General features: G+C 38.6%; 3 protein-coding genes across 3 annotated transcripts in view; 1 reads left to right on the forward strand and 2 right to left on the reverse strand.

The window, feature by feature from the left end:
- Positions 1–633: 633 nt before the first annotated feature.
- On the reverse strand, positions 634–12,877 carry ehhadh (enoyl-CoA, hydratase/3-hydroxyacyl CoA dehydrogenase). The gene is made up of 7 exons (XM_073846018.1): positions 12,545–12,877; positions 10,392–10,495; positions 9,078–9,247; positions 8,771–8,882; positions 7,687–7,791; positions 3,439–3,780; positions 634–1,950 (listed from the first exon to the last, which is right to left on the reverse strand). Exons 1-7 carry the CDS (start codon positions 12,616–12,618, stop codon positions 698–700), a joined length of 2,160 nt encoding a protein of 719 aa, XP_073702119.1. The 5' UTR covers positions 12,619–12,877; the 3' UTR covers positions 634–697.
- Positions 12,878–13,405: 528 nt separating this feature from the next.
- tmem41aa (transmembrane protein 41aa) lies at positions 13,406–17,835 on the forward strand. The gene is made up of 5 exons (XM_073846116.1): positions 13,406–13,655; positions 14,020–14,170; positions 15,861–16,022; positions 16,577–16,715; positions 16,807–17,835. Exons 1-5 carry the CDS (start codon positions 13,480–13,482, stop codon positions 17,025–17,027), a joined length of 849 nt encoding a protein of 282 aa, XP_073702217.1. The 5' UTR covers positions 13,406–13,479; the 3' UTR covers positions 17,028–17,835.
- Positions 17,836–22,412: 4,577 nt separating this feature from the next.
- Positions 22,413–27,046, reverse strand: part of igf2bp2a (insulin-like growth factor 2 mRNA binding protein 2a) — a 77,668-nt gene continuing 73,034 nt past the window's right edge. Inside the window, exon 16 of the mRNA XM_073845352.1 lies at positions 22,413–26,236. Within this exon, the coding sequence (XP_073701453.1) occupies positions 26,141–26,236 (96 nt within the window). The 3' untranslated portion in view covers positions 22,413–26,140. The remainder of the gene's footprint in view (positions 26,237–27,046) is intronic.

The following is a 27,046-nucleotide window of genomic DNA, read 5'->3' on the forward strand; positions in this document are numbered from 1 at the left end:
CAACTTTTTTAATGTGAACTCAGATTCAGCTCTTACTTATGCATTGTGAGTTCGGCTAAATTATTGCATTCCGTTCAAAAGTTTTTGTAAAGGCGGCCCTGCATGCACCTTTTGAAAGTTCCCCTTTTACTGATAATTATTGATATTCACTCTCCAGAGAATCTTCATGCACTGGTTTGGTTCCAATCAGGCAAAAAACCTAGGATTAGTTCGCAAAAGTACATTTAAAAAAAAATTCTCAATGATTTCCTACTTTTGAACGCTGTAGCACCCCTGTCAGGCCAATTAAATCCCTTTAAATCTTACTGACCTCAAACTTTTGATTAGAAGTGTACACAGAATATAAGTTGTTGTGAACTTATGGGAAGCGGCAAGCATCTAAGAACCCTCTCATCCATGAATCCTTTAAAGATGAAATGCCACTTTTCCAATGCATTTTGACAGCAGGGTAAATGAAACACCAATGGGGCATGAGACCAGAGCTGTGCAAAAATGAAACAAGGTAATTTGTTTGGATTTATTTGGCTTTCTTCCAAAACTAAAGACATTTGCTTCTAAGAAATGCTAAAAATACAACACAGGACCTCTTGAAAACCTTTTCAGGGAGACAAAATGAAAGCCAGCGAGACAGGGTTAAGAGTTGAGAAAGTAAATTCTTTATTAATAACAGTTTGAACATATTTGGCATGTTGTGCTTTCAGAGACGGCTGTGCATTGTTTTGATATGCTCTGCCCATTTTTGAACAGGAGGACTGCCACAAGCCACAAGCTTTTTCAACAATGCACTGGGCTCCAAATGAGGCACATCAGGATAGGCTTGGTGGTAATGCTCCAACCTCTCCAACACTCTTTCCAGGCCCACCATGCTCACGTAGAACATAGGCCCACCGCGATGCCTTGGAAAGGCATAACCGAAGAGATAGATGACATCGATATCTTCGGGTCGGGCAGCCATGCCATCTTCCAGGATACGGAAGCCCTCGTTGGCCAGGGCGAAAAGACACCTCTCGATTATTTCCTGATCTGAGATGTTGCGTGGTTGAATCCCGTACCTGCTCCTGTATGTCTCCAGAAGTTTCTGGATCATTGGGTCAGGCTTTGCATTGGTATCTCCAGGTTTTTCGTACATGTACCAGCCACGACCTGTCTTCTGCCCAAACCTGCCTTGCTCACAGACCATGTCTGGAATGGGACAGTACCTATGCCCTTGGCGCCTACGTGGGGGATTTTTCAGGTCAACGTCAGGGCCCGTCAACCCAGACTCCTTTCGGACTCTCCAACCAACATCAAGACCTGCGAGATCAGACATCCTAAAGACTCCCATCGCAAAACCAAAGTCCTCCAGAGCCTTGTCGATTTGTTCAGGCGTGGCTCCCTCCTCCAGCAGGAAGGTGGCTTGATCCAGGTAAGGCTTCAGCATGCGGTTTCCAACAAAGGCAGGGCAGTTTCCAACAGCGACACTCACCTTTCCCATCCTCTTCCCAAGGCTCATTGCTGTAGCGATGGATTCACTCGAGGAACGATGTCCGCAGACAACTTCTAGGAGCTTCATAACATGCGCAGGTGAGAAGAAGTGCATCCCAGCCACCATGTGCGGTCTATCGGTCACACCAGCCAGAGCATCCACATCCAATCCAGAGGTGTTGGTGTAGAGTAGAGTGGCTGGTCTACACACCTTGGACAATTCTTGGAAAACACGCTTCTTAAGTGCCATGTCTTCAAAGACGGCTTCAATAACGAGGTCTACGTCCTTCAGGTCCTGTAAGCTGAGAGTAAATTTGAGGAGATTGAGAGAGGCACTCACTCCTCGTCTTTTGGCATCTCTCTCCAGCATGCCAATCACCATCTGTCTGCCATTCTCCAAGAGTTTCTTTTCTGACTCTACAGCAATGACAGAAATTCCCACACGTGCCAGAGACACAACAATGCCCCTTCCCATAGTGCCCAGACCTAAAAGGATGACAAAATTGACGGTCAGTACAGAGCAAAACAAAGCCACCAATTCAAAACAGCATAGGCCACAATTAGACTTGTTAATTGGCAGATGGTGAAGCTGAGCAGAGCACAAAACTGTGCCAGAATTCTATGCAGGATGGTTTGTGCAGTGCCAGCATCCTTCCTCTGTGATAAGAGAACATCTCTGCTTGTCTCAAACTTCAAGCAAACAGATGTTTTCAACGCTGCTGAAAATCAACATTAGCACACTAACAACCAATAAGTGTGCATCAAGCTGTCCAAGATGAGAATTCTGAACAGAAATAAGACAATGGGTGGTTTAAATTAACAGTTTTTTTTTGTAAATTAATTTTTGTATTCCTGTTGTTCAACAGTGAGAGAGAATGATGCCAGCAATGGTTTCAATTAACGGGGCACGTTGATCAAATGTATGCTTTAAAGCTGCTTTGGGTTAAATAAATGTAAATATATAAAAGAAGATATTTAGAAAAATGTCTTGGTATGGCTTTGTCCATCTAGTGAAAGTCATTGTGGTCCAATGTTCCTTAAATTAATCTACAAATTAATTAATATTACTCAGATTATTAGTCCTACAGGTTTGAAACATTGTGAGGGTGATACAATTATGACAGGAATTTTCATATTTCTGTAAACAATCCCTCTGTATTTTTATATACTATTATAGTTTTTACTACTAAACAGTTGAGGTCCCCTTTTTAGAATCTGTAAAATGTTAAATAAGAGGGATCATACAAAATGCATGTTATTGTTTATTTAGTACTGACCTGAATAAGATACTTCACATAAAAGATGTTTTTATATAGTCCACAAGAGAAAATAATAGTTGAATTTATAAAAAAAATACCCCGTTCAAAAGTCAGTTTTTTATTTAATATTTATATTTTAATTAAACTTTATGTAAATTAGCATGAATGTTTTAATAGTTTTATTTAAAGGGATAGTTCACCCAAAAATAAAAATTCTCTCATTAATTACTCACCCTCATGTCGTTCCATACCTGTACGGCCTTTGTTCATCTTTGGAACACAAATTAAGATATTTTGGGGAAAACCGGAGATCTTTCTAATTTTCAAAGAAACTGTTGAATAACGTCCTTATATAAATATACATATTTTTTGCACACAAAATGAATTTAGTAGCTCCATAAAATTAACATTGAACCACTGATGTCCCATGGACTATTTTATCGATGTCCTTACTACCTTTCTTGGACTTGAATGTGTCAGTTGTGTTGCTGTCTATGCAGGGTCAGAAAAGTCTTGGATTTCATCAAAAATATCTTAATTAGTGTTCTGAAGATGAACGAAGGTCTTACGGGTTTAAAACGACATCAGGGTGAGTAATTAATGACAGAATTTAAATTTTTGGAATTTGGAATTTTGAACTATTCCTTTAACAATAATAATCCTGGTAGCATTCCCAGGTCTTGTTCATGCACATAAAGACATTGTCTTTTAATACCTATGACGGCTGCACTCCGGATCTCTCTAGGTTTGCTGTTGTTCCATTGCGCTCCGCTGGGTAGAGTCCATTTCCCAGCAGTCCTCTGAGCAAAGAAGCAGTACTGAAGAGCCCGGGCCTGGCCAGAGTTGAAGAGAGTGGCCATCAGTTCACTCTCCCGCATCATTCCCTTGCTGAAAGGCATTGTAGCGGCTGCTCGCACCGCCTGAATACAAGCCAAAGGTGCCATCACTCCCCGAGCCTTCTTTTTAACCTGCATGGTGGCTGCTTCTAAGAGGGCATCCAGATCTGGAGGGCAGGGGGTGGTCAGCATGCTCATTCTTCGGGAAGACAGCGGTTTTCCTGTTAGAGGTAGATAAAATATGATGTCAAGGCAATGCTGAGTAGACAGTACTGAGTGGACTAATGCATGTTCCTGATTTAACTTACAGATTAAAGAGACAGTTCACCCAAACATTTTAATTTTGTCATTAATTAATTGCTCCCCCTCATGTCCTTCCAAACCCGTAAGACCTTTGTTCATCTTTGGAACACAAATTAAGATATTTTTGATGAAATCCGAGAGCTTTCTGACCCTGCATAGACAGCAACGCAACTGACACGTTTAAGATCCAAAAAGGTAGTAAGGACATTGTTAAAATAGTTCATGTGACATCAGTGGTTCAACCTTAATTTTAAATTTTTAACAATGTCCTTACTACCTTTTCGGGCCTTGAAAGTGTCAGTTGCGCTGCTGTCTATGCAGTGTCAGAAAGGTCTCGGATTTCATCAATAAATATCTTAATTTGTGTTTTGAAGATGAACAAAGGACTTACAGGTTTGGAACGACATGAGGATGAGTAATTAATGACAGACTTTTCATTTTTGAGTGAGCTATCCTTTTAACAATGGAAAGTTGTAGTGATCTATGACCAGTATTACACAAAAATCATACAGTAATGAAACTGTCAACAAGTTCATCTATCAAAAATCCCAAATCCTTATCATAATCCATGTCACTTGCTAAATTATGTTACATTTCTTAAAGTTTAAAAGTGTATAATCATGGCACTCAAACACAGTATGGCAGACATAAACACTATACGTGACTTCAGTCATATTCTGTCTGGCATTCACACTTCCACATCCACACACCCTCACAACAAACCAACACACACACACACACACACACACACACAATTTGAATTTATCAGAGGTTCTAACGTTTGACTTCCTGCCTCACTAAAAGGATTATGCAGGGCGGTACTTGATTCAATATAGCTTCTAACTGCATTAGATTCATCTTTCTCTCTGGAATCTGGGTCACACTGATGAGCTTTAAAGGGCCAGCAGAACCAGAAACCAACAGTTTTGTCTGCTTTCTGCACTGTCCTGTTTTGAGCAATCAATATAAAGTATATTGATAGAACTGAGCATTTCAAGGGCATTAATTCTCTGAATTTCGGAGCTGCAAATACTGCACATTTTTCACTAAGCTTGTGATCACCTGTAAATTATCATGGTGGCATTTTTGCATTGCACTGTACAATGCTATGAGTAATACATTTCATGTAATACATAAAAGCATATGGAGTGTTCAGTTTGACGCCTAGTGTGCTGTGCTATATTGCACGATACAGATGTATCTGTGGTTAATCTGTGATGCTGTGGGCAGGACTTGAATCACTAATGCTGTGATTTATTGTAAGTAGTGTAGGGCTGGGTCAGATCCTGATAGGTGCATTTGGCAGATGTTTCGGTGACTGGAAAACAAGATAAATCTCTGTAGCGCTGAGGGCAGAGAGCGAGATTCTACAAAAAGTGTTTAGGGAGTGTAAATATGCCACTTTTGATTACTTTTTGCATGGTTCCCAGTTAAATAAGTAAATTAATAAAATAAAGCAAAAACAAAGCAATCCAAGTATTTTTCCCATGGAAACAGGAAACAGGATTTTAAACAAATTCTTCAAGCAAAGAACTACAAGATACATGACAATATTTTAACATTTGATTTGCGGCAAATAAATAAATAATTAGAAATCAGTAAAAAGACACTAATAGCATTCTATTACAAATTAATTAAATTAATTACTCATTTCATTAGCAGCGTAAATTACGTAACTGAATGATAAGCAATGATACAAAATAAAACTACTGACTTTGAGTTATTATTAAGTATAAAAAATAGCAATATATAAAAATATTTGTCAGTAAGGCTATTTATTATTTGAAAATACAGAAAAACAGTAATACTATGAAATATTATTACTAATGAAAACAATTTGGTTTCTATTATAGTATATTTTATATATGTAATTTATTCCTGTGATGGTAAAGCTGAATGTTCAAGACCAGTCTTCAGTGTTTGGTGCTCAAAATAATTAAATACACTACCTGTCAAAAGTTTTTGAACAGTAAGATTTTTTATGTTTTTTAAAGACGTCTCTTCTGCTCACCAAGTACAGCAAAAATAGTACAATTTTGATATATTTTTACAATTTAAAATAATTGTTTTCGATTTGAATATATTTTAAAATGATCAAAGCTGTATTTTCAGAATCATTACTCCAGTCCTCATGATACTTCAGAAATATTTTTTATATATTTTAATATTTATATATTATTTTTAAAACAGTTGAGTGCCTTTTTTAAGATTATTTGGTGAATAGAAAGCTTTTCTTTTTTTTTGGGAAAGAAATTATAGAAATTAATACTTTTATTTAGCAAGGACGCTTTAAATTGATCAAAGGTGATGATAAAGATATTTATAATGTTACGAAAGATTTCTATTTCAGATAAATGCAGTTCCTCTGAACTTTCTATTCATCAAAGAAACCTGAAAATATTCTAATCTCAAGCTGTTTTCAACATAATAATAAATGTTTTTTTGAGCAGCAAATCAGAATATTAGAATGATTTCTGAAAGATCATGTGACACTAAAGACTGGAGTGATGATGCTGAAAATTCAGCTTTGAAATCAATGGAATAAATTAAATATTAATATATATTCAAATAGAAAACAGTTATTTTAAATAATAAAAATATTTCAAAATTGTACCGTTTTGCTGTACTTTGGATCAAATAAATGTAGGCTTGGTGAACAGAAGAGACTTCTTTAAAAAACATTAAAAATCTTACTGTTCAAAAAATTTTGACTGGTAGTGTAATTTTGTTTTTTTACCTCAGGGACCCTATTGTTAAACATAATCTAACACATTGATTAGATTTATCATCCAGGCTTATTAGCAGCCATTCTCTTTAAATATATTCCCTGTTGTCACATTTTTGGAATCAACCTGTTTACTTTCTGACTGTTTTAAACCATTTACAATAGGTATTCACCATTAGTGAGTAAATCAGGCACATTTGGCTGTTGTCCACCATACCTGCTCCGCAATTCCATTTAGTTGACTGTCGTGAGGATTTGGTCGGGTTGATCTTCGCTCAGCGTGTGATTACAGTGAGAGCATTAGTTGTGGCCAATCTTTAATCTCCCTCCAGAGCTTATCCCGACTCTAGATGAACCCTGATCTCTCCCTAAGAGTGTCACTCACAACATTCACATTACAAGGGATCTGGCTCCCTCAGTCTCAGCGAGAAGCGAGCGAAACGAACAGCTGCACTTACTGTAGCCGTAGAAAAGCTGAATAAATTGGCAGAAATATTTCAGAGAGTCCAGCAATCCTTTCAATGATTTAATTGCTCTCATATGATTTTTCATTACGGGAGGAAATGAGGGTCAAGCAGAAGGTGAAGGATTGGTATTCATTTTTCAGAAGCTGCAGAGACAGTCTCTAATCACTTTTTTTAGACCGAGCACGATTCAACTCCTTCCAAGTGACAGTATAAACAATCATTTTTGTCTCCACTTGACCTATAAATAGCCAGCTTTTAAAGACAGCTGTAGAGTATAAACATTAACCATTTACACGTTTTCGAGGTGATATACAGACCATATTATCATAAAAAGGGGGGAAAAAAACATTCATAAAAAATGTGATTTGTTCAAATCATTCTCCAATGCTCAGAAGACTCACAATTAATATTCTAATAATGTTTGTTCCTTTTCACTTCTTAAAAAATAGATCAAAAGCACAGAACGACTCTGAAACTCGTTGACAAGGATATGAAACATTAATTCCATTTGCTGTGACAAAGGATTTCTCTGCTACGTCCCCTGACTCTGAAAGCCTGCCAAAGACTCTCTGCTTCCCTGTACCGTTCAGTCTTTAATATCCGTATTTCTGCTTTGCCAGCTTGTGACATACCTACAGCTTTCAGGGCAAACTCCACAGCCATCTCACAAGCATTTTGATCTGTGACCTGGTCAACAATGCCCAGCTTCAGAGCCTCCTGTGCGGTGATATGCCGCCCTGCAATATCAAACAATAATGCTGCTGTTAGTAAAGGAGGAACTGAGCATGTGGGGTGCTTTACTTGATTATTTTTCTGCTTAATATATTATGACAACGGGTGAGGAAAATCCCATCATAATCATAAAGCAACTGAAATCTGATTGCTCATTTGTTAAAGGATTAAATTAAAATAAATTACTCATCCTCATAGTGTTTTAATCTTGTATGTGGTTTTATTACCAGAAGAAAACAATTACCATTTTAAAAAAGGATAATCACACGTGCCTGTTGTACAGAAAATAAGCACTGTGAAAATTTGGAATGACGTAAATAATACACAGTTTTCAGTTTTGGATGAACTATTGCTGTAAACCCTAAGGCAAATCAATCAAAAACAATGTACAATGCTGACACCTAGTGGAAAAGTTTTATTTATTACTGAAAACACAACATTTATTTTTCGTCATAATGTAAATTCATCAGTCAGAAGGGTCAGTTTTTTGAAATTCAGATTTAAAAAAAATCTAAATATTGAGAAAATTGCCTTTAAAGTCTAAATGAAGTTCTTAGCAATGCTTATTACTAATCAAAATTTAGTTTTGATACATTTACAAAATATCTTCATGGAACATGATCTTTACTTAATATCCTAATTCTGACCCATACAATGTATTTTTGGGTATTGCTACAAATATAGCTGTGCCACTGGTTTTGTGGTCCAGGGTCATAATTTTTGTGCATGCTATAGTAAAAACTATTTAATTATTTATAAAATCTCTTTCAAAATATCAGCAGTTACTGAACAGGGAAAAAAAAGAATTAGGGGACTGACAAATTTTTTTTCAGCAATCTGAAGTTTCAGAAACACTCTCTGCATGACATGACTGATATGTTTTTTAGAAACGGTTGCAGATGACATGTGGTTGAAGTTAGCAAAGTGGCTGAAATCTGTTGGGGTGAATTGTGGGTGTGCCAATAGGCTGAGTGTATGATTTACCAGTGGTGATCAGTTCTAGAGCAGCAGGAATGCCAATGAGCCTGGGAAGACGCTGTGTTCCCCCTGCAGCTGGCAGGATGCCCAAAGTCACCTCTGGAAGTCCAAGACGTGCCTGGAACACATAATACGTTATGCACTACACAAACCACAAATCAACAACCTTTTACCTCCTGATAAACTTCAAATATTGATATCAAAGTTCAGCCAATTAACTAGGGACATATCAGCATTAGACAGTGTTGCATAATACTGAATCTAGTTCAATGTGCACGTTCAAAAGAATAAATAACCGTATAAAATGGTTTACCTTAGAGTGTGCAATTCGGTAGTGACAGACTAGGGCTAATTCTAAGCCTCCACCTAGAGCGAGCCCCTCTACGGCTGCAACCACAGGCTTCCCTCCTGCCTCTATGGCATCCAACACTGGTATCAGTGGAGGTCCTCTTAAAGGACCAGCAAACTCACGAATGTCAGCACCTGCAGAAGAATGCATCTTTAGATGGTCTTCCAAAATGGTTAGTTCACCCAAAAATGAAAATTAGCCCATGATTTACTCACCCTCAAGGCATCCTAGGTGTATATGACTTTCTTCTATCAGACTAATCCAATCAGAGATATATATAAAAAATTGTACTGGCTCTTCCAAGCTTTATAATGGTAGTAAATAGGTGTCCAAAAGAAGTCCAATAAAGTGCATCCATTCATAATAGAAAGTGCCTCACATGGCTCCAAGGGGTGAATAATGGTCTCCTATAGCGAATCAATGCATTTTTGTAAGAAAAATATCCATATTTAAAACATTATAAACACTCTTCTTTAGCTTGCACTAACTGTTGTGCATGCAAGCCGTTCCGGACGGATGACGTAGGACGTACGTGTAGCGCATGCGCTGCTGAGAAGTGACGAGAGCGGATGACACCGGTAACGAATTAGAAGTCCAAAACGAGGATTTGTAAAGAAAAAATTCGGAGAATTTCGATATAAGCCAAGAGGAGACTGTTTTTTCTTTGCTAAAGAAAACTTTGCTTGCTTTGCTTCTGTAAACAAACGTTGGTTCTTACCTGCGCATAGAGTCTACCTCATCCACCCAAAATGGCCTGCGAACACGACAGTTAGCGGAAGTTAGAGAAAAGTGTTTATGAAGTTTTGAATATGGATATTTTTCTTGCAAAAACACATCAATTCACTTTAGCAGCCACTTTTTTATTATGGATGGATGCACTTTATTGGATTTCATTTGGACTGTTGAACAAAAACACCCGTCCACTGCTATTATAAAGCTTGGAAGAGCCAGGACATTTTTTAATATAACTCTGATTGGATTTGTCTGAAAGAAGAAAGTCATATACACCTAGGATGCCTTGAGGGTGAGTAAATCATGGGCTAATTTTCATTTTTGAGTAAACTATCTCTTTAAAGCTTAAATACACAACGAGGTGTATGTTTCTGCATGAGTTTTTCTCTGTATAAATTTACAGACATCGTCAAGTGAATAACGCCTATTGTTTTAAAAATCTGTTCAGATTTTAAAAGTTGTGTTGTGTATTTCAGCCTATGCATAACTCGGCCAGAACAAGCATTTCACTGAAAGACAGAGGATGCTTATCTTTAATATTCTAACCTCCACAGAACCTTCCATTTTCTCCACAGATGACCACGGCTCTGACCTTTGGGTCACTCAGGGCACGCTCCATGCTCTTTGCAATGGCATGACGCACTGGAGAACTAAGGAGAAAGAGCAGATGGACATGTTCAAATCACTGTTTTTTATTAACTTAGAAGGGTTCTTAACCACGCTCTTGAAAAGTAGACATTTCAAGGACACTTTGTCCATGTGGACAGAGATGGGCATAAATACATAGAAATGTATTTAAAATAAAAATACAAAATACTGTGTAAAAAAATGTATTTAAATACAAATACAGTATTTTGTATTTTTAAAATACACAAAATACATGTGAAATTGGCCATCAAGTGCAGGCATCTCTATTAGACTGAAATATCTGGACATATTCTGAATGCAAAACAAAAACATTTAGATGTGTACTACTGATTAGAAATGATCTTCCCTTCCCCTGCCCTGTAGGAAAAGCAAAACAACCCCCCCCCCCCCCCAAACATCTTTTATTACGTTTTATCACCATCATGACTTCAACTCAGTAACAAGAACTCAATAACAGAAAGATGATAGATTAAAAAAAAAACTATCAAAACTGATTGGCTAACAGGCAGCTAATGCTATTTTTCTCCTACACGTGTCGGTGCTTTTTTATTCTTTCATGTTTACTGAAGGCAAATCTTAATGATGCACCATTTTAACTTTAATCAACAAGGAATTGATCATGATGACCCATTACCTTAATGCAGAAAACTGAGAAAAGTCGCTGATCCAATGCTGACTGCTGCAGGCAGCTCACATGCATGAGTGTTAAAGGGATAGTTCACCCAAAAATTAAAACGTGATGTTTATCTGCTTACCCCCAGGGCATCCAAGATGTAGGTGACTTTGTTTCTTCAGCAGAACACAAACGAAGATTTTTAGCTAAAACTGGTGCAGTCTGTCAGCCATATAATGGGAGTGGATGGGCAACAGACCTTTAAAAGTAAAAAAAAAAAAAACATGCAGAGACAAATCCAAATTTTCACCCTGCGACTCATGACGATACATTGATGTCTTAAGACACGAAACGATCGGTTTTTGCGAGAAACTGAACCGTATTTATACCATTTTTACCTCTGATACACCACCACGTCCATCTCTCCTTGTGCTCATCATCCGACTCGTTACATGTATACGCACTCTGGCGTAGTATACGCAAACGCCGGAAGCGATCTGTCGCATGTATACGACACTCATGGTTTACACAGTGCACAGAGATTGTGGGTATAGCGGCTATTCAAAATGGTAATTACTTGAGCTTATCCTGATTGTTCAAACCGATTTAAAGCTAAAAGATTACGTTTGCTTGCGCAAACTCATCTGGGACTTTTCACTGATTTCCCCTTACGGCGTTTGCGTATACTACACCAGAGAGCGTTCACATGTAAGGAGCCGGATGATAAACTCATGCTCAGGACAGATGGACATTGCTGTGTATCAAAGGTAAAAAATGATATAAATTTTCTCACAAAAACTGATCGTTTCGTGTCCTAGGACATCAATGTATCATTACGAGCCACAGGGTGTAATTTGGTTTTGTCTGTGCATGTTTTGTTTTTTTTACTTTTAAAGGTCTGGTGCCCATCCACTCCCATTATATGGCTGACAGACTGCACCAGTTTTAGCTAAAAATCTTTGTTTGTGTTCTACTGAGGAAACAAAGTCACCTACATCTTGGATGCCCTGGGGGTAAGCAGATAAACATCACGTTTTCATTTTTGGGTGAACTATCCCTTTAAGGTTGGGGAGGGCTGTGTCTGAACTAAATCAGCACCCTGATAAAGAGGTTGATTGGCACAAAGTATTTTATGTATTTTGAAAATACAAAATACTCATCTTAAATGTATTTAAATACAAATTACATTAGATTTTTCCCAAAGGCTTTAAAATACAAAATAGTATTTTGTATTTCAAATACGTATTTTAAATACATTTATCTAAAATACTGCCCATCCCTGCATGTGGTCAAGATGTGCATAAAACTAGTACGTTAATTATAGAAAAATATACATGCAAGACTGTATACATTACTGTACTTTGATTTTATTGTTTTTAACAAACACAGATGCATTATGCATTAAGTAAATTTTTAGAAATAAAAGGTTCTCACTCACCTTAAGGCATTGACTGGTGGGTTGGTAAGAGTGATCAGAGCAACTGATCGTTTGACAAGTTCATATCGAGCCATTTTGTTTAGCTGAACGGTGTTGTTGTGAGTTGAACGGACTGCAGGACTTTGGAACTTGGCACCAGCAAACTCAGTAGTCAGTGCAATCACACCCACTCTTATTATTATTTGAGCGTGTCTTTAAATAAGGACACTTTATGTCCTACGTGTCTTTTATGACAACGGGCTTTCACTGTAAATATAAAACATTGCTTTAACAAAAAAAAAGTTAAAAAGTTATTTAAATAACATCTGGTCACCGCAGGAGACAGCACTTATATTCCCGGAAGCGAATTTGCTAAATATACTATGGTGAAGTTCATGGTGAAGGACTGGCTCATAAATATTAATTAAGTAACGTGACGCCCACCCATTGGACTTTATTTGATTTCGTGAAAGACAGCTCTTAAACTCGTAGCTCTATGGCTCTGGTGAAAGACAAATCATATTTGCAATTTTTGAATTGACATAAAAAAATAAAAATAAAAAGAGGACACTAAACATAATTTTGAGTTGAATTGTATATTTCTGAGGTGTTGAACGGTTTGGTTTCATAAATGACTAGCATTTTTGTATAAAGGCTTTTAAAGAATGGAATATATAGTTAAATATAATATTTAACTTTTCCTTGTTCTTTCTTATTATACTCACACACTGCACAGATGTTGATAATTTTCTGTTTGGGGAGCCTGGCTTATGAATATTAAATCGATCACGTAGTCAGGCACGTTAAGAATCCCACCAATCAGCGGCACTAAACGGCAGCATACCCTAATTAATATTAATAAGTATTACTTACGTAGGATTCGTAGTATCGTTCCCGGAAGTGATCCACAGTGAATTAGACATGCAGTATCTGCGCCCTTTGTTTACTATTCCGTCATGCGTTCGCTTGTTGGTCTGGTCGCTGTAATATTGACGGCTACTTTTTATCTTTATTTACTGTCCTCCTATCTCCCCCCTGGACCTCAGCTGCCTAAGAAATACCATGAAGGAGAGACGAGAAGATCTAACGATGATGAAGACAACCCAAGTGAAATGGAGACTGCAGCCTCCAGGTGTACTTCTCATGCATCCGTCTTTTGCTATATACAGCTGATTTTTTTGTCTTATAAAAAACATTTTGAGAATGTATAGTTAGCAACGTGTGAAAAAAATAAGTGTGGAGCATTTCCAAAATGGATGCTCTGTATTATGTCCTTGCTTACAGCTGTCATTTGTCCTTTGGCATTGAAATGAGATCTGTTGCGTTGCTACCATGTTAATAATGCAGACGTTTATTCCTGAACATCCACTACTGTTGTCTGTGAATCCTATAATCCTATAGAAAGCTATAGTGTCCTTGAACCAGATGCATAATTATCAGAAATACTGTCCCTACAAGTTTACCAAAGTCCACCCTGTCATGTGACTTTGATCCAGGTTGAAGTTTCCATCAGACCTGGATGAGCTGAAAGAGATGGCAGAGCTGTTGCAGTTTTACAAGACAGAGCACACAGGATATGTGCTGTTACTCTTCTGCAGTGCTTACCTCTACAAGCAGGCTTTTGCCATACCCGGCTCGTCTTTCTTAGTAAGTATAGTTTATAAGCACTATACTTGAATGCAGGTTAGTTTGACCCACATTTGATCTTTTTTAACTGAAACAGTCTTGAAATAGTGTCTCATTTAGGGTCACAAATGTGCATGCAAGGTTTCAACACGTACAGTATGTGTTTTGAAAAGGCTGTACAAATTGTGGTGACCATGATCAATTTGACCCCAATGGTTTCCATGTGATTCACCAAAAATCAACACATGTGAAACTCCGTTTTCAGTAGTTGCTAGGCTGTTGCAGAACTGAGATGAAGTGTGAGAAACCCAATTTCCCCTTACAAGGGTTTGGGAACCAGACATAACAAAAAGTCAGACGCTGTTTACCAAAACATACCATCTAACACTAGCACTCTCTATAAAGGGTTATGCTGTCTAAACCACAGAAAAAAATGTGTGGAAGCTGCTTAATCATATAGAAAAGGACTTAGTAAGCAGGAATGGGCGCATTATTTTGGCAAACTGATCTTAATAAGTGGTGAAGATGCATATGAGCAGTATTAATTAGGAAATTAGCCTAATATTTCCCCTACCTGACCGAAAATAATAAGAACAAACACAAATGTTATCAGGATTTTTGCCCTGGAAATCCTGGTTCAGTTTGGCCAACCACAATCCAGTTTTTCCACACTCTTCTCTTTGATTTGTTATAACTTTTGGCAGTCAATAGTACTCCAAATGTTTTTCCTGTTCTGACCGATTAGTACAGCCCAAAATATGACAATAATTGACCATTTTCAGCAGCAATAATCCGCAAAATATGTGAGTTTAGCTTGGTTCAGTTCAGTGAGATTGTTTACATTCAGTGCCGCCAATATGGCCAATTGATGACACATCATGAAAACACTCTATTCTAGTCACTTGTCACAGCACTTAGGCCTACATGTTTTTTTGTTGGTTTAATTGCTTCTTTTGTCCTCATTTATAAGTCGCTGTGGATAAAAGCATCTGCTACATGATTAAATTTAAATGTACAATATACACCAAGTACAAATACCGTAACAATACTGTAGCACAAGTAATGTTTGATACTATTATTTATACTTAGCTTTAGTCATTTTGCAAATAGTGTTTTTATTTGTGACCCTGGATCACAAAACCAGTCATAAGTAGCATGGGTATATTTGTAGCAACAGCAAAAAAAAAAGACATTGTATGGATCAAAATTATTGATTTTTCTTATTTGCCAAAATTCATTAAAATATAAAGTAAGGGTCGTGTTCCATTAAGATATTTTGTCAATTTCCTACCATAAAAATATATCAAAACTTAATTTTTGATTAATAAAATGCATTGCTAAGAACTTCATTTGGACAATTTTAAAGGCGATTTTCTCAGTATTTAGATTTTTTTTTTTCCACCCTTAGATTCCAGATTTTCCAATAGTTGTATCTCGGTCAAATATTGTCATATCCTAACAAACCATACATCAATAGAAAGCTTATTCATTCAGCTTTAAATTCAAATTGACTCAAAGTGAAGAACTGTTCCTAATTTCTCAACTTATATTTTTTTTACTGTTTCTGACAGGCTGCACTAGAGGTTTTATGTTTTTCATAGTGTTGGCGAATTACATTGAAACCAACTGGGGTCAATTTCACAAAGTTAGCAGGAGGGCACTGTACAACATGCTCCTTTATATACTTTGATCTTACAACTTTTTTCCCCAGAACATCTTAGCTGGGGCCTTGTTTGGGACGTGGTTTGGGCTTCTCCTCACCTGTGTCCTCACCACAGTGGGCGCCACTCTCTGTTTCCTCCTGTCCCAGGCGTTTGGCAAGCAGCACATTGTGAGACTCTTCCCTGACAAGGTGGCCACGCTGCAAAAGAAGGTACACCAAGACCTATTATGCCCTTTTTTTACAATATGTAATAGAAAACTCAGGTGTCCCTGGAAAGTGTCTGTGAAGTTTCAGCTCAAAATACCCCACAGATCATTGTATGGAAGCAGAAACACGCTGTTTTCATACATGTCTCTTTAAATGCAAATGAGCTGCTGTTCACCGCCCCCTTTTCCAGAATAGGGCTGTGCCTTTACAGCTCGTAGCTCAGATACTCTGCTAAAAAAAACCTCTGTTTGGTTTTGATTATCATGTCTATCACGCTGAAATAACGCGTATGTAGGGTTTTCTGAGCGCACATCCAAAGCACAAGCACATCCAAAGAATATCTAAGTTCTCTTTCATGTCTTATTGCGCTTAAACTGTCAAAAACACACATAAGTTACAACGGTTATTTCTATGAAGGTAAAGCTGGGAAAGAAATAGCATGTTTATATTCGATCTGTGTGGCATCAGTGTAATATACAGTAAATAAATCAATAAATCCACTGCTCTCATGTCATGTGATTTTGTTCATAACTTAACTCTTTTTACTTTTTTCCCAGGTTGAGGAAAACAGAAGTAGCTTGTTCTTTTTCCTGCTGTTTCTGAGATTCTTTCCCATGAGTCCAAACTGGTTCTTAAACATGACCTCCCCAATACTGAATATTCCTGTCACTCTTTTCTTCATGGCTGTCTTTATTGGTAAACACGGTTAAATCACAGTAAAGAATATTTAAGAACATTTTACTTAACATTCGTAGCATTTATTTGAAACATCTGTATTTACTTTCAGGCCTGATGCCATATAACTTCATCTGCGTCCAGACGGGATCAATGCTGTCTCATATCTCCTCTCTGGATGACTTGTTATCCTGGAGTGTGGTGTTGAAACTACTGCTTATTGCCTGTGTTGCTCTCCTGCCTGGAGCTCTGATCCGTAAATACAGCACTCGGCCTCTCCATCTGGATGGACTTGAAACAAATGGACTCAGTCAAGACAAGAAGAACAGATGAAGGATAGTGTGGGGTCAGTGATTCAATCCCCCTCATGGGCTTTGTGGTTGGCTACTATTTATATTTAAAGTGGCTTTTAAGACCTCTAAAAAAATTTGTGGCCTCACATTTTTAAAAAGGAAATGTCATTTTTACACATTCTTTACTTGTACTGGATTGTAATGTAAGGGAGAAAAAGGGACCTTTTGTTGCCTTTTTGGGAAGTTCTGTATTTATAATGTTTGTTGTCTTGAATTCTGAATCCTGCCATTATGAACAAATCACAGAAATATGAAATTATATTAATCTATTGGTTTTCAATTAATATACATACTGTATATTTGTTCCAGTGCACATCATGCTTTTGTGAAATTTTGCAGCCAAGTATAGACATTTGAGGTATTAAATACCATTCTTCTGTATTTACACACTAATAACATGGATATTGTGGATTTTGGTTGTGAGCTATTGTCTTTTCAGTTTCACATTTGCCTTAAAAGTAATCTACCTCACTGAAGTGAAATATTTAATATTTTACTTTCTCTGACAACTTGTAAATATTAAAAAGGAACATCAAGCTGTATGTATTCACTATGGGTTTTGCTTCTTTATGAGGGAGGCGGACATCCAGTATGTAACGTCCTCCCTGGTCACTGAAAGCCCATCCAACTTAAAAAGATGAATTAAAATAAATTTAAAATTTTCTATGTATCAGTGCCATTAGAAAGCAGTAGTTTTATTCACCAAACACAAACATCATGTGAGTAAAGGTGTTTATGGTGTGCTCAATCATCTGAAAATAAACTCATTCCATTAGCTTCTGTCAGAATATTTTATCACATCTGCATGCTGTTCATTTCAAGCCAGTATTCATATGCACAGTTGATGAATATTATGAATGCAGTTTTTAATTAAAAGAAAAAAAGCCATTACATTATGATTAGTGCATTTGTCTGACAAGGGCCAATGTCCTGCGTTTAGCAGGGAGTTTAGCTACAACCTGCCATGGAAATTACTAGAGCTGTCAAAAATCACTCCCTATACCCTTGTTTAGTGCTAGGGCTGCCCAATTTTGTTTAAAGGGTACATCAGATGCCTATTTTCCACAAGTTGGTTTTATTTTTTAGGGTCTTCATGTCTGTTGTTAAAATTCCTTAATGGTTGTGTAAAACATCACTGATTTTACCTTGTCAAAAACAGCTCTGTTCGCAGCGACCTATTTCAGTGCATGTCTCTTTAAATGATAATGAGCTGCTGCTCACTTCAACTCTCTCTTAAATTGTTTGTGTATTCGTTGGTGTTACCAACAAAAAACAAAACTAATACACTGCATCCTCAGTGGCTCTGATGTTGGGAGAAGACTCTTATGTTCACTTTTACATCCAATTACAAAACACCTGCATTGCTTACGAAACATCACTACAGCTGCTCAAGTGCAGAGAAAATGGCAGACAGCGTACAACTAGCTGAGGGCGGGAATATGCTAATACAGGACAGTTTGTCAGTGGTCTTGGGCAAGGCCTAGGTAGTTTGATGTCACTTCTCAGAAAATCAAAACGACGTGATATTTGAGACTTTGGGGATAAATAAAAAGAATTGATTTTATCCATTGGATTATCATTGTAGGGTGGTTGTGTCTGTCCACACACTGCTAAGACACATTTATATGCAAACACCATGTAAAAGTGAATTTTGCATCCGGTGTCCCCTTTAAGAAAAATAGGCACCTATTGTATCCATTGGTCTTTTTCTTCTTCTTCCACTCTTGAGCCTATGACAGCCCATAGAACCGCTTACAAGAAAGTTATGAAATTTGGCCACTGACAAAGGACAGTCTAAATATTAACCATAGCAAATTTTGAGTCTCTATCTCAAACTTTCCAGTGCCACCAATAGATACCCTGGAAATCCAGAGGTCTCACGAGAGCACAATTTGAATTGTCTCTGCAAGACACTCTGGTATCGAGCAATGATGCAGGTTACTGCATTACGTAAGCAGTTCTGGGAACCAATCAAATCGGTGTATCTGATGTAGGCGGGCCAGAGGCGAGCTAAACTGATGACGACAGCGCTGCGGCGTCCGGAATCATTAGTAAACATTGAAAGATCGCTGTCGCTACAGATGAACACCAGTTGTTTGAAACGGCTTTGGCCGCTACAATGACCGAGTTAGACTTGGCTTTTCATATAAAAGACCGTACTCGAATCGTTCCTTTGCAAGAAGGACGTTTATGCTGTTTTGCCGACTGGATACGGCAAGAGTTTAATCCATCAGTTAGCTCCGCTGGTAGCTAAGCGTATGGGGCTCACACGGCGTATTGTTGAGATTGGTCGTGGCGTTATCCAATTGCGTGCAGTGAGAGTTTCAAATGCACGCTTGGTGCCGCCCCTCCAGTTAGGCCCTTTCCATTGCTCGATGCTAGACCCTTAATCTTAATAGATTAGGGTCTGGATTTTTTCCAGGCTAACCAAAAGGCCAAATTAACATATTTTCTGCAATAATTTTGAACCGTACATTTTAGAAGCTAAACTTTTTTTTTCTCTCATACCTTCATTCATGCAGAGTCAGTGTGCCTTTTAGCCCCAACAGCAGGGGTGCTTTTTTTTACATATTCTTTCATTATTTAAAAACTGGTGCTTTAATTATCTAAACCAGGGGTTTTCAAACCTGTCCTGGAGCCTCCCCTGCCCTGCACATTTTGTATGTCTCCCTTATTAGGCACACCCAATTCAGGTCTTGCAGTCTCTACTAATGAGCTGATGATTTGAATCAGGTGTATTAGATGAGAGAGACAAGCAAAATGTGCAGGGCAGGGGAGGCTCCAGGACAGGTTTGAAAACCCCTGATCTAAACAAAACTGAAAATCATTAAGAAGACCTTTGTCTCAATATATATTTAATATATGATTAGGGTCTTAATGAAAAGTCTATAATATACTTTGGTTAAAAATTCTCAATAGTAGTGTAATAAAACACCCTTTTAGCTTTTTTTCAGCTCTGCAAAAAATCAACTCATTTTATTGCATGGTCCTTTTGATTGCAAATGAGCTCTGCTTGCCCCGCCCCTTTCTGATGTGGGATTATGAGCCATAATGTTTACTTTAGCTGCATTAAGCTGTGTTTAGCAGCAAAACTTGCCAACAAGCACATTATTAAAAAAAGCAGTTTGCAAAGATGCATAAAAACTAGGGTTGTTCCGATTCCGATACTAGTATCGGAAACAGGGGCGTCGTAGTTGGGGGAAAAGGGGGACTAAATTACCAGGGCCCCAAGTGTGGGGAGGGCCCCCGAGGATCAACCCCCCCCCCCCCCCCCCCCGGAACGTAGTACAGCGGGGGCCCCTTAGCTGAGTCAGTGCACAGGGCCCAGAACGACACAGCGACGCCCCTGATCGGAAATGCCGCTGATACCACAAAAAAATCTAGCATCGGAATCGGCGAGTACTTGAACCCACGTACCGATCCGATACCATTTTCTTAAAATATAAGTTATTCCCGCTAGCAAATCAGAAGCCAGTTCTTCTTTGCGGCTCAGAATGCAAACAGTGTTGCCACAAGCAACCACTGTTTAGAGCAGCGAAGAAGAAATACAAATGTGCTAGCAGTTTGTCCGCTAAAACGGCGGCATGTCTCATATGTAGGGCTTTATGATTTCTGCGATGCGGAAAACACGGACGGAATCGCGGAATCCAGTCAAAATGGAATTTACAGTTTAACGCGGAACGTCACGGAATTTGTCAAAGTTTGATGCATTAATCAAAGGTAGTTCATTACACTTAAATCAAATCGTGATATGGACTAATATTAAGCCGAAAACCGACTGTTTAAATATGAATTAATGCGTGGTTCTGTGTTAATGAATTGTACAGGCGCGTGGTTTGTTTACTCCTTGTACTGAAGCGCGCGGGACACTTGCGGTAATATTAAAGGGCTCCAGACTGTGACCAATTTTTCTGCCAGTGTTAGTAATTTTCGTGAGCGGTCACACTGGCGCGACCACCGCGTTGTTCAACTCATAAGCTCTGCCATTTCTGTCTCAGATAAGAAACATAAAATGGCACTCGAAACGAAAGTGAAACTAACACGACACGTTTGAGCTGCTCAGCGCTGACTGTTTATCAGCTTGGACTGCAATGCAAACAAACTTGCACAAACCCCGAACAGCTTTATTCGGGAGCCAACGTTGATTTTGCAACACTGTTACTGCTGCGAGGTCCAGTGAGGAGCATTTGAAAATGCCGCACAATGAATAAGGTTGCTGCGAGATCTAGTGAGAATCTTTTAAATTCTGGCCAAAATTCTCTGTTATAAACAGGGCTGATGTACGTCAGAAAACCAGATTAGTAATACTAACTATATAAAAAAATATTACTGTCAAATGTCATATAATACAAATACTCTAGTTCACTGTATATATCACTGTATGTTTGTTTTATTTAGGAATAAGTCTGAAGCACACAATAAAATAATTTATTAGTATTATTTACAGCTGTATAATTACACACCCAGGTATCGGATTAGTACTCGGTATCGGCCGATACCCCGAGCCCAGGTATCGGAATCGGTATCGGGAAGGAAAAAAGGGTATCGGAACATCTCTAATAAAAACCCTTATACTCACTTCTGCTGTGGGCGAAGCTGCTTCAGGAACGATTTGCATGAACCCAGATGCATATGTAGATCGGGATCAGCGCTTTCCTTTTAAAAAATGAAAGTAATGTTATCCTAAATGACTACTGCTATGTTCATTATTACATCCAACAACAGAACACCTCAATCGGAGACATTCTTGTCTTCCCCTGCACCTGAGTAGACACAATGGCAATCGGAGTCGGACTGTTTCAGCTTGGTGGGGGCAGGTCTAAGGTAAGACGCTGTCAATCAACTATCGAGGGAGCGGCCTCTGACGGTGTGCCATCACAACAACAAGAAGCTGAGAATGACCCGATTTTAAAAAGAGGATATTACTCTTAAAGATTAAAAAAAAAACACTGGGTGGATTTTTATCATTGTAGGGTGGTTGTGTACACAAAATGCCAACACACATTAATGTTCAAACAACATGTGAAAGTGAGTTTTGCATCAGATGACCCCTTTAGGAATTTTAGCGATTCTTGTTTGCTACTTAAATCTACAAAAAAAACATCAATTATTAGATCAAGTAAGCACAGAATTGACTTGATTAGTTTCAGGTGTGCTAAATTAAGAGCTAGAAGAGAGTTGTCCTTGAGGAGAACCCCAGTCCAACAAGATGAGCTTCAGACACGAGAATTTTATAAAGAATTTTTATTGCTCAAATCCATGTTGATCAGCAGTACAGTTCACCTACATTTCAAAACAACATGGTTGTTAGCAAAAAAAAAAAAAAAATGTTCAGCTCTCAGTCCCCCACCCCCGCCCCCCACTACCCACAATCCAGCTGAGGGGACACGGCAGGCAGTGCAGCGAGCCCAGTCTCAGTTTCACATCGCTCGAAATGAACTAATGTGAAAAGCTAGAGAGCTGCGTAGGAATGGATCTGCCGTGGTAAAGGCGCAAAATTAGTTTTCACAGCCTATGATTTGCATTGATTTCTCATGCATCACTCCGATTTCCTGCTCTCATCCCGAGTTAAACACGACTAGAACGGTGCCGTCATACCGCGAGCAACTATAGCTGTGCCTGTGCTCTATTCTAATATCAAAAAATAAACATAGAACAGCACCTACTTTAAGTCTCCATACGAAGGCCCAAAGAAGACCACGATGAGATTTCATGCCAACACTACAAACAACAGCTATCCTAAACTGACCTGATTCGTTCGACTTATATTAGCTATGACTTTCGGCCTAAAGATAATGCAAAGACCTTGATTCTTCCTAGCGTAACGTTACAGGATATCATAATGGATAGCGAGACAGCTTAATTACCAGACTACAGAGACAATATAACAGTGTGATGTTAGTTAATGCACGTATCGACTAATGCTTCCGTAAAGTTAAATACCGATGCACGACTGATGCACACCTGACGAAGCCTTGACATACAAACTCTTAAGAAAAGGTTAAGAACCAAAGGTGGAGAACATCAGATAGGTGTCTATCGACAGCGTGGCGTGTTACAGTTACAATAACAGTTAAAAATGATCTGAGTTATCATACTGCTACACAACCTGAACTCCATCAATGAGCAAACACCTGAGATTAAGCAGAAAGTCTATCATCCAGGGGAAATAACAGCCTCGTCTAGCTACAAGCCTTCACAGAGTCAAGAACCTTCAAGCTTCTTGAGTGAAAAACTGCTAAACTAGCAGAAGCCTCTAGCCTTTGCTAATAGAAACACCTTCAGCACCTGATATCTTTGCTACTCTTTGCGGACAAGTGTGGACGAGTTGCTTCAGTAGGTAAAAAAATGACTTACACAGGTCTACAGTAACACGCCCCTACGAAAACAGTTAAACGTTAGAACTAAAACTATGGAGTGGGACAGCTTGCAGTTCAGTCCACAGACAAATCATGAGAATTACTGTATGAAAGCAAACCAGCCATCGCAATACACGCACCTGGACCTAACATAGTGACCTTCTACCATCTTCCATCTTGATTTGACAAAGGCCTTGTTGTTTTAGCGGTAACACACAAGGACTGCAACCGGCAGCAGATCCGAGGCAGATCTGAGGCGACAAAATACCTGCATTTGTGATTTTTGTGTGATTACAATAAACACTTTTACCAAACAGTTACATTGTGAATTACATCAAGAAAAAAAGAGCTGTTTTATTTTTGATTTTACATTTTTTTTTAAAATTTCATATCAACCTGGTTTTGTTTTGCGAAAGGCCTTGATTTAAAAAAAATCTGAATTAAAAAATTTGGTCTGACTGTAATTCCTGAATTTGGACTCGTTTTTATAAAATGTAAATAGAAAGCTGGCTTATGCTTCGGATTGCGTAGTTGCTCCTTGAGAATGCTTTGAATTAAGCCATACTTGATATTCATAGTCTTTTAGTCACTGATCTAGACATCAGTATCCACATTCAAAACCCCTTTCCGGGAGGTGAAGTACCCCTCAGTTACACATTCTATAAATCACGAGGTTGTGATCGGTAAAAGTAAATTCGCTTTAAGATCCATTCTTTATCAGATGGACCTGACGACTTCAGATCTTTTGCTTGATCTGTTTTTATTATTATTAATAAAAAGAAAATGTTCAAAACTTTCAGTTTACAAGGAATACAAAATGTGGGGAGAAAAAAAAGGGAAATTAAAGATTGGACTGAGGTACCCTGACGCCTGAGGTAGATCACAATACTGACATGCGCACCGATCACATTCAGATCAAAGTGTTGCGGTGATTCATTACTGTTCTTACTGTTAGTATACTACCGATATTCATAGTCTACTTCCAAGAAAATAAACACTTCCCTTCAGAATAACATGGCAGTGTTCCACCAAAAAAAAAAGAAAAAGACTTTTGTGTGTTTCTTATTAATAGCTCTAGTCACAAAATAGGAAAAAAAATAAGATTCATAAATATTTCTCTCTCTTTATATATATATCTATATACACACACGCATACACACAAATGAAAGCTGTGCGTATTGGCATAAACCTTGCGTCTGGAAGATGAGGCTTAGCTTTCATTGGGCGAGGGAGCTGTCTGTGATGAAACAGACCGGTGACGTTTAAGGCCACGAGCTTCCATGGTCAAAAAAAGAAAATAAAGCACACATAGACATCCATGCCTGCACATCCTGTTGGAGCAGTCGATCAGTTTCCCAAAACAGGCCGAGAATTAGTAACAAAACAAAACAAGAACAATTTTGCCGACCAACCAGCTTACTGAACATGACAGGGTGGCGCTCTTTCTAAAAGGCTGCTTATTGTACATTCACAGCTGTCATGCCGTTTAGAAAGCTCCCTGACAAAGAGATTTAAAGCCAAACGCGGTCATGTGTGTACCACAGGTCATAAGGTGCCTCCTCGTCCCACATCAACCTGACCCTCCAATCACATTTTGAGTCGCCCGTCTTTTCGTTTCCTTTCAGCATAGATTAAGGCAGAGTTCTTGGTGCACATTCGATTTCGCTTCTGCCCGAGCCAGTAAAGGTGCGCTGTCTTTCAGACGCTGGTGCTTGCTTTATATTCTTTTCATACCCCCTAAAGCAAACAAAGGGGTGTTGACTCTTAAACCACATCTACCACATACTTAGTCCGTCTCGTAATGACTGCCGCCACAAAAATGTGATGGCGATGAAATGACTAAAAGGCTGCAAAAACACTGGCGTAAAAACAAAAAGGGAGTGTAAGAGCTGGACAGAAATATAGATACAAATGATAAAAGCTAAAAAAAAATAAAGGATACGCACAGAAACGGCATCCGTTGGCACGCGCAGGCTAAGTAACAAGGATCCGTTGAGCTGGATGATGTGTCCCGAAATGCAAACAGGCTAAGATACGAATACATGTTCTGTCATTTACGTTTCCCAACTTTCTTGTTCCATCATCAAGAAATCTGAAAAACATCACGTTACGTGTATGCGACCGCATATGTGCACTACACGCCCGATGGCTTGTGCAAAACAAGTATATTTGTTCTAGTGTACTGGTGAGAATACTGCTGAGGATCATTGAAATCGCAATCTGCGCATCAAAAAAATAACCAAAAAAAAAAAAAAAACGGTCGCCAACTGCTAGTGCACACCCACACTTTACCTACCCGAAAAAACAGCAACACAACTCAGTCAAAATGCATCAGTGTACACGTGTTAATGGAGCGTCTTATCTGTGTTAACCCTAGATTAAGTCTAAATTAAGAAGTTTATAAAGAAATTGTTATGTGGGGCGACCGTGATGTTTCCCGTCCTGATAACAGACGCCCCCGTACATATTCTTCTCAAACTCAGGGTGTGTCTGAACATTAAAAGGAACACTTGTCTTCCGTGTGCTTCCTTCCCCCCTCCCTCCCCAAGCTGGCAGTGCACTCAGAGCCCTTCTGCCTGTGGCTCCTTCATCTCCCCCAGAAAGAAATTCTTTGGTTTTGATCCCACGGCTGCTGGTCTGCCCGGCCGGTCCCCTTCGTCCGGTCTGGTCTGGTCTGATTCCAGTTGGGAGGGCTACATTCATTGGCAGGTGCCCGCTGGGGCTGCCCTGATGGTCACTTGGAGCGGTGTGTCACGGAGGCGCCTTGCTGGTGCTTCTGCTCCTGTTGTTTCACCTGCTGGATGATCTCCCTGATTTTCCTCTGTGCAGTCTGTGGGATCAGAGGAGAGTATGTTTATAGTAGTACAGGGTTCCTACACATCTTCCATTTCAAAATTCCATACTTTTCCAGACTCAACCTTCCAAACCGCTCAGTAGATTTTCAGACCATATTTAACATAAATGGTTCATTATTTTCAGCTTTATATTTGGTATATAGTACAGTCATCTGTAAACCTTTTTGTGCCCTCAAGAAACTATTCACATGTGCGTGGGAATTTTTGCATGCTTTTGCATTAAAATTTCGAGTTTTAAATAACTTATTTCCTTTGTGCATCACTGCTATCTTACTATGAATAAAACAAGAACATGGATGCACAGATTTACTTGCTCAAAATTTGTCTTTTCTTATGGTAGCAATATCTGCGTCATTCTCTGTGGTGGCACAGAAACCATGACACGAAACGGGCTGATGGCATACAATTTGCCAAATTCATGGTCTATAAAAAAAGACTGGTACTGTAAGAAAAAGTGTTTAAAATTTGGTTTTCGTTAGGGCAGTATGCCATTTTTCAAGGCCTTGGGATTCTTTAACGTATAGTCCGTGGAGGCCAAGAAACCACAACGCGACATGGGCTGATGGCACAATAGGTGGCTCAGTGTACACTGTCCTATATGCTAAGTTTAATGTTTTTTTCATGCGCAGTTGCGCACAAAGAAGTCTCTATTTTTTTATTTTTGCAAAGGTCCTTGAGGCTATGAAATAGGGTGCTAAGAATATAGTGAGAAGAAACCCCAAATGCTTATAACCTGCATTTTGCATAATGAAAAAATGCACCTTGAATTTATTCAGTCATATTTG

This window comes from Garra rufa, chromosome 8 (assembly GCF_049309525.1).
Source record: "Garra rufa chromosome 8, GarRuf1.0, whole genome shotgun sequence".
Classification (NCBI taxonomy): domain Eukaryota; kingdom Metazoa; phylum Chordata; class Actinopteri; order Cypriniformes; family Cyprinidae; genus Garra; species Garra rufa.

Excerpts from the sequence above, each read along its gene's own strand:
- ehhadh (XM_073846018.1), bottom strand. The coding sequence starts at position 12,618 with ATGGCTCGATATGAACTTGTCAAACGATCAGTTGCTCTGATCACTCTT. Across the intron at positions 7,792-8,770 it reads TCTAGAACTGATCACCACTG|GGCGGCATATCACCGCACAG; the intron begins GTAAATCATACA and ends TTGATATTGCAG. Across the intron at positions 3,781-7,686 it reads GTTTGCCCTGAAAGCTGTAG|GAAAACCGCTGTCTTCCCGA; the intron begins GTATGTCACAAG and ends TACCTCTAACAG.
- tmem41aa (XM_073846116.1), top strand. The coding sequence starts at position 13,480 with ATGCGTTCGCTTGTTGGTCTGGTCGCTGTAATATTGACGGCTACTTTT. Across the intron at positions 14,171-15,860 it reads TACCCGGCTCGTCTTTCTTA|AACATCTTAGCTGGGGCCTT; the intron begins GTAAGTATAGTT and ends TTTTTTCCCCAG. Across the intron at positions 16,023-16,576 it reads TGGCCACGCTGCAAAAGAAG|GTTGAGGAAAACAGAAGTAG; the intron begins GTACACCAAGAC and ends CTTTTTTCCCAG.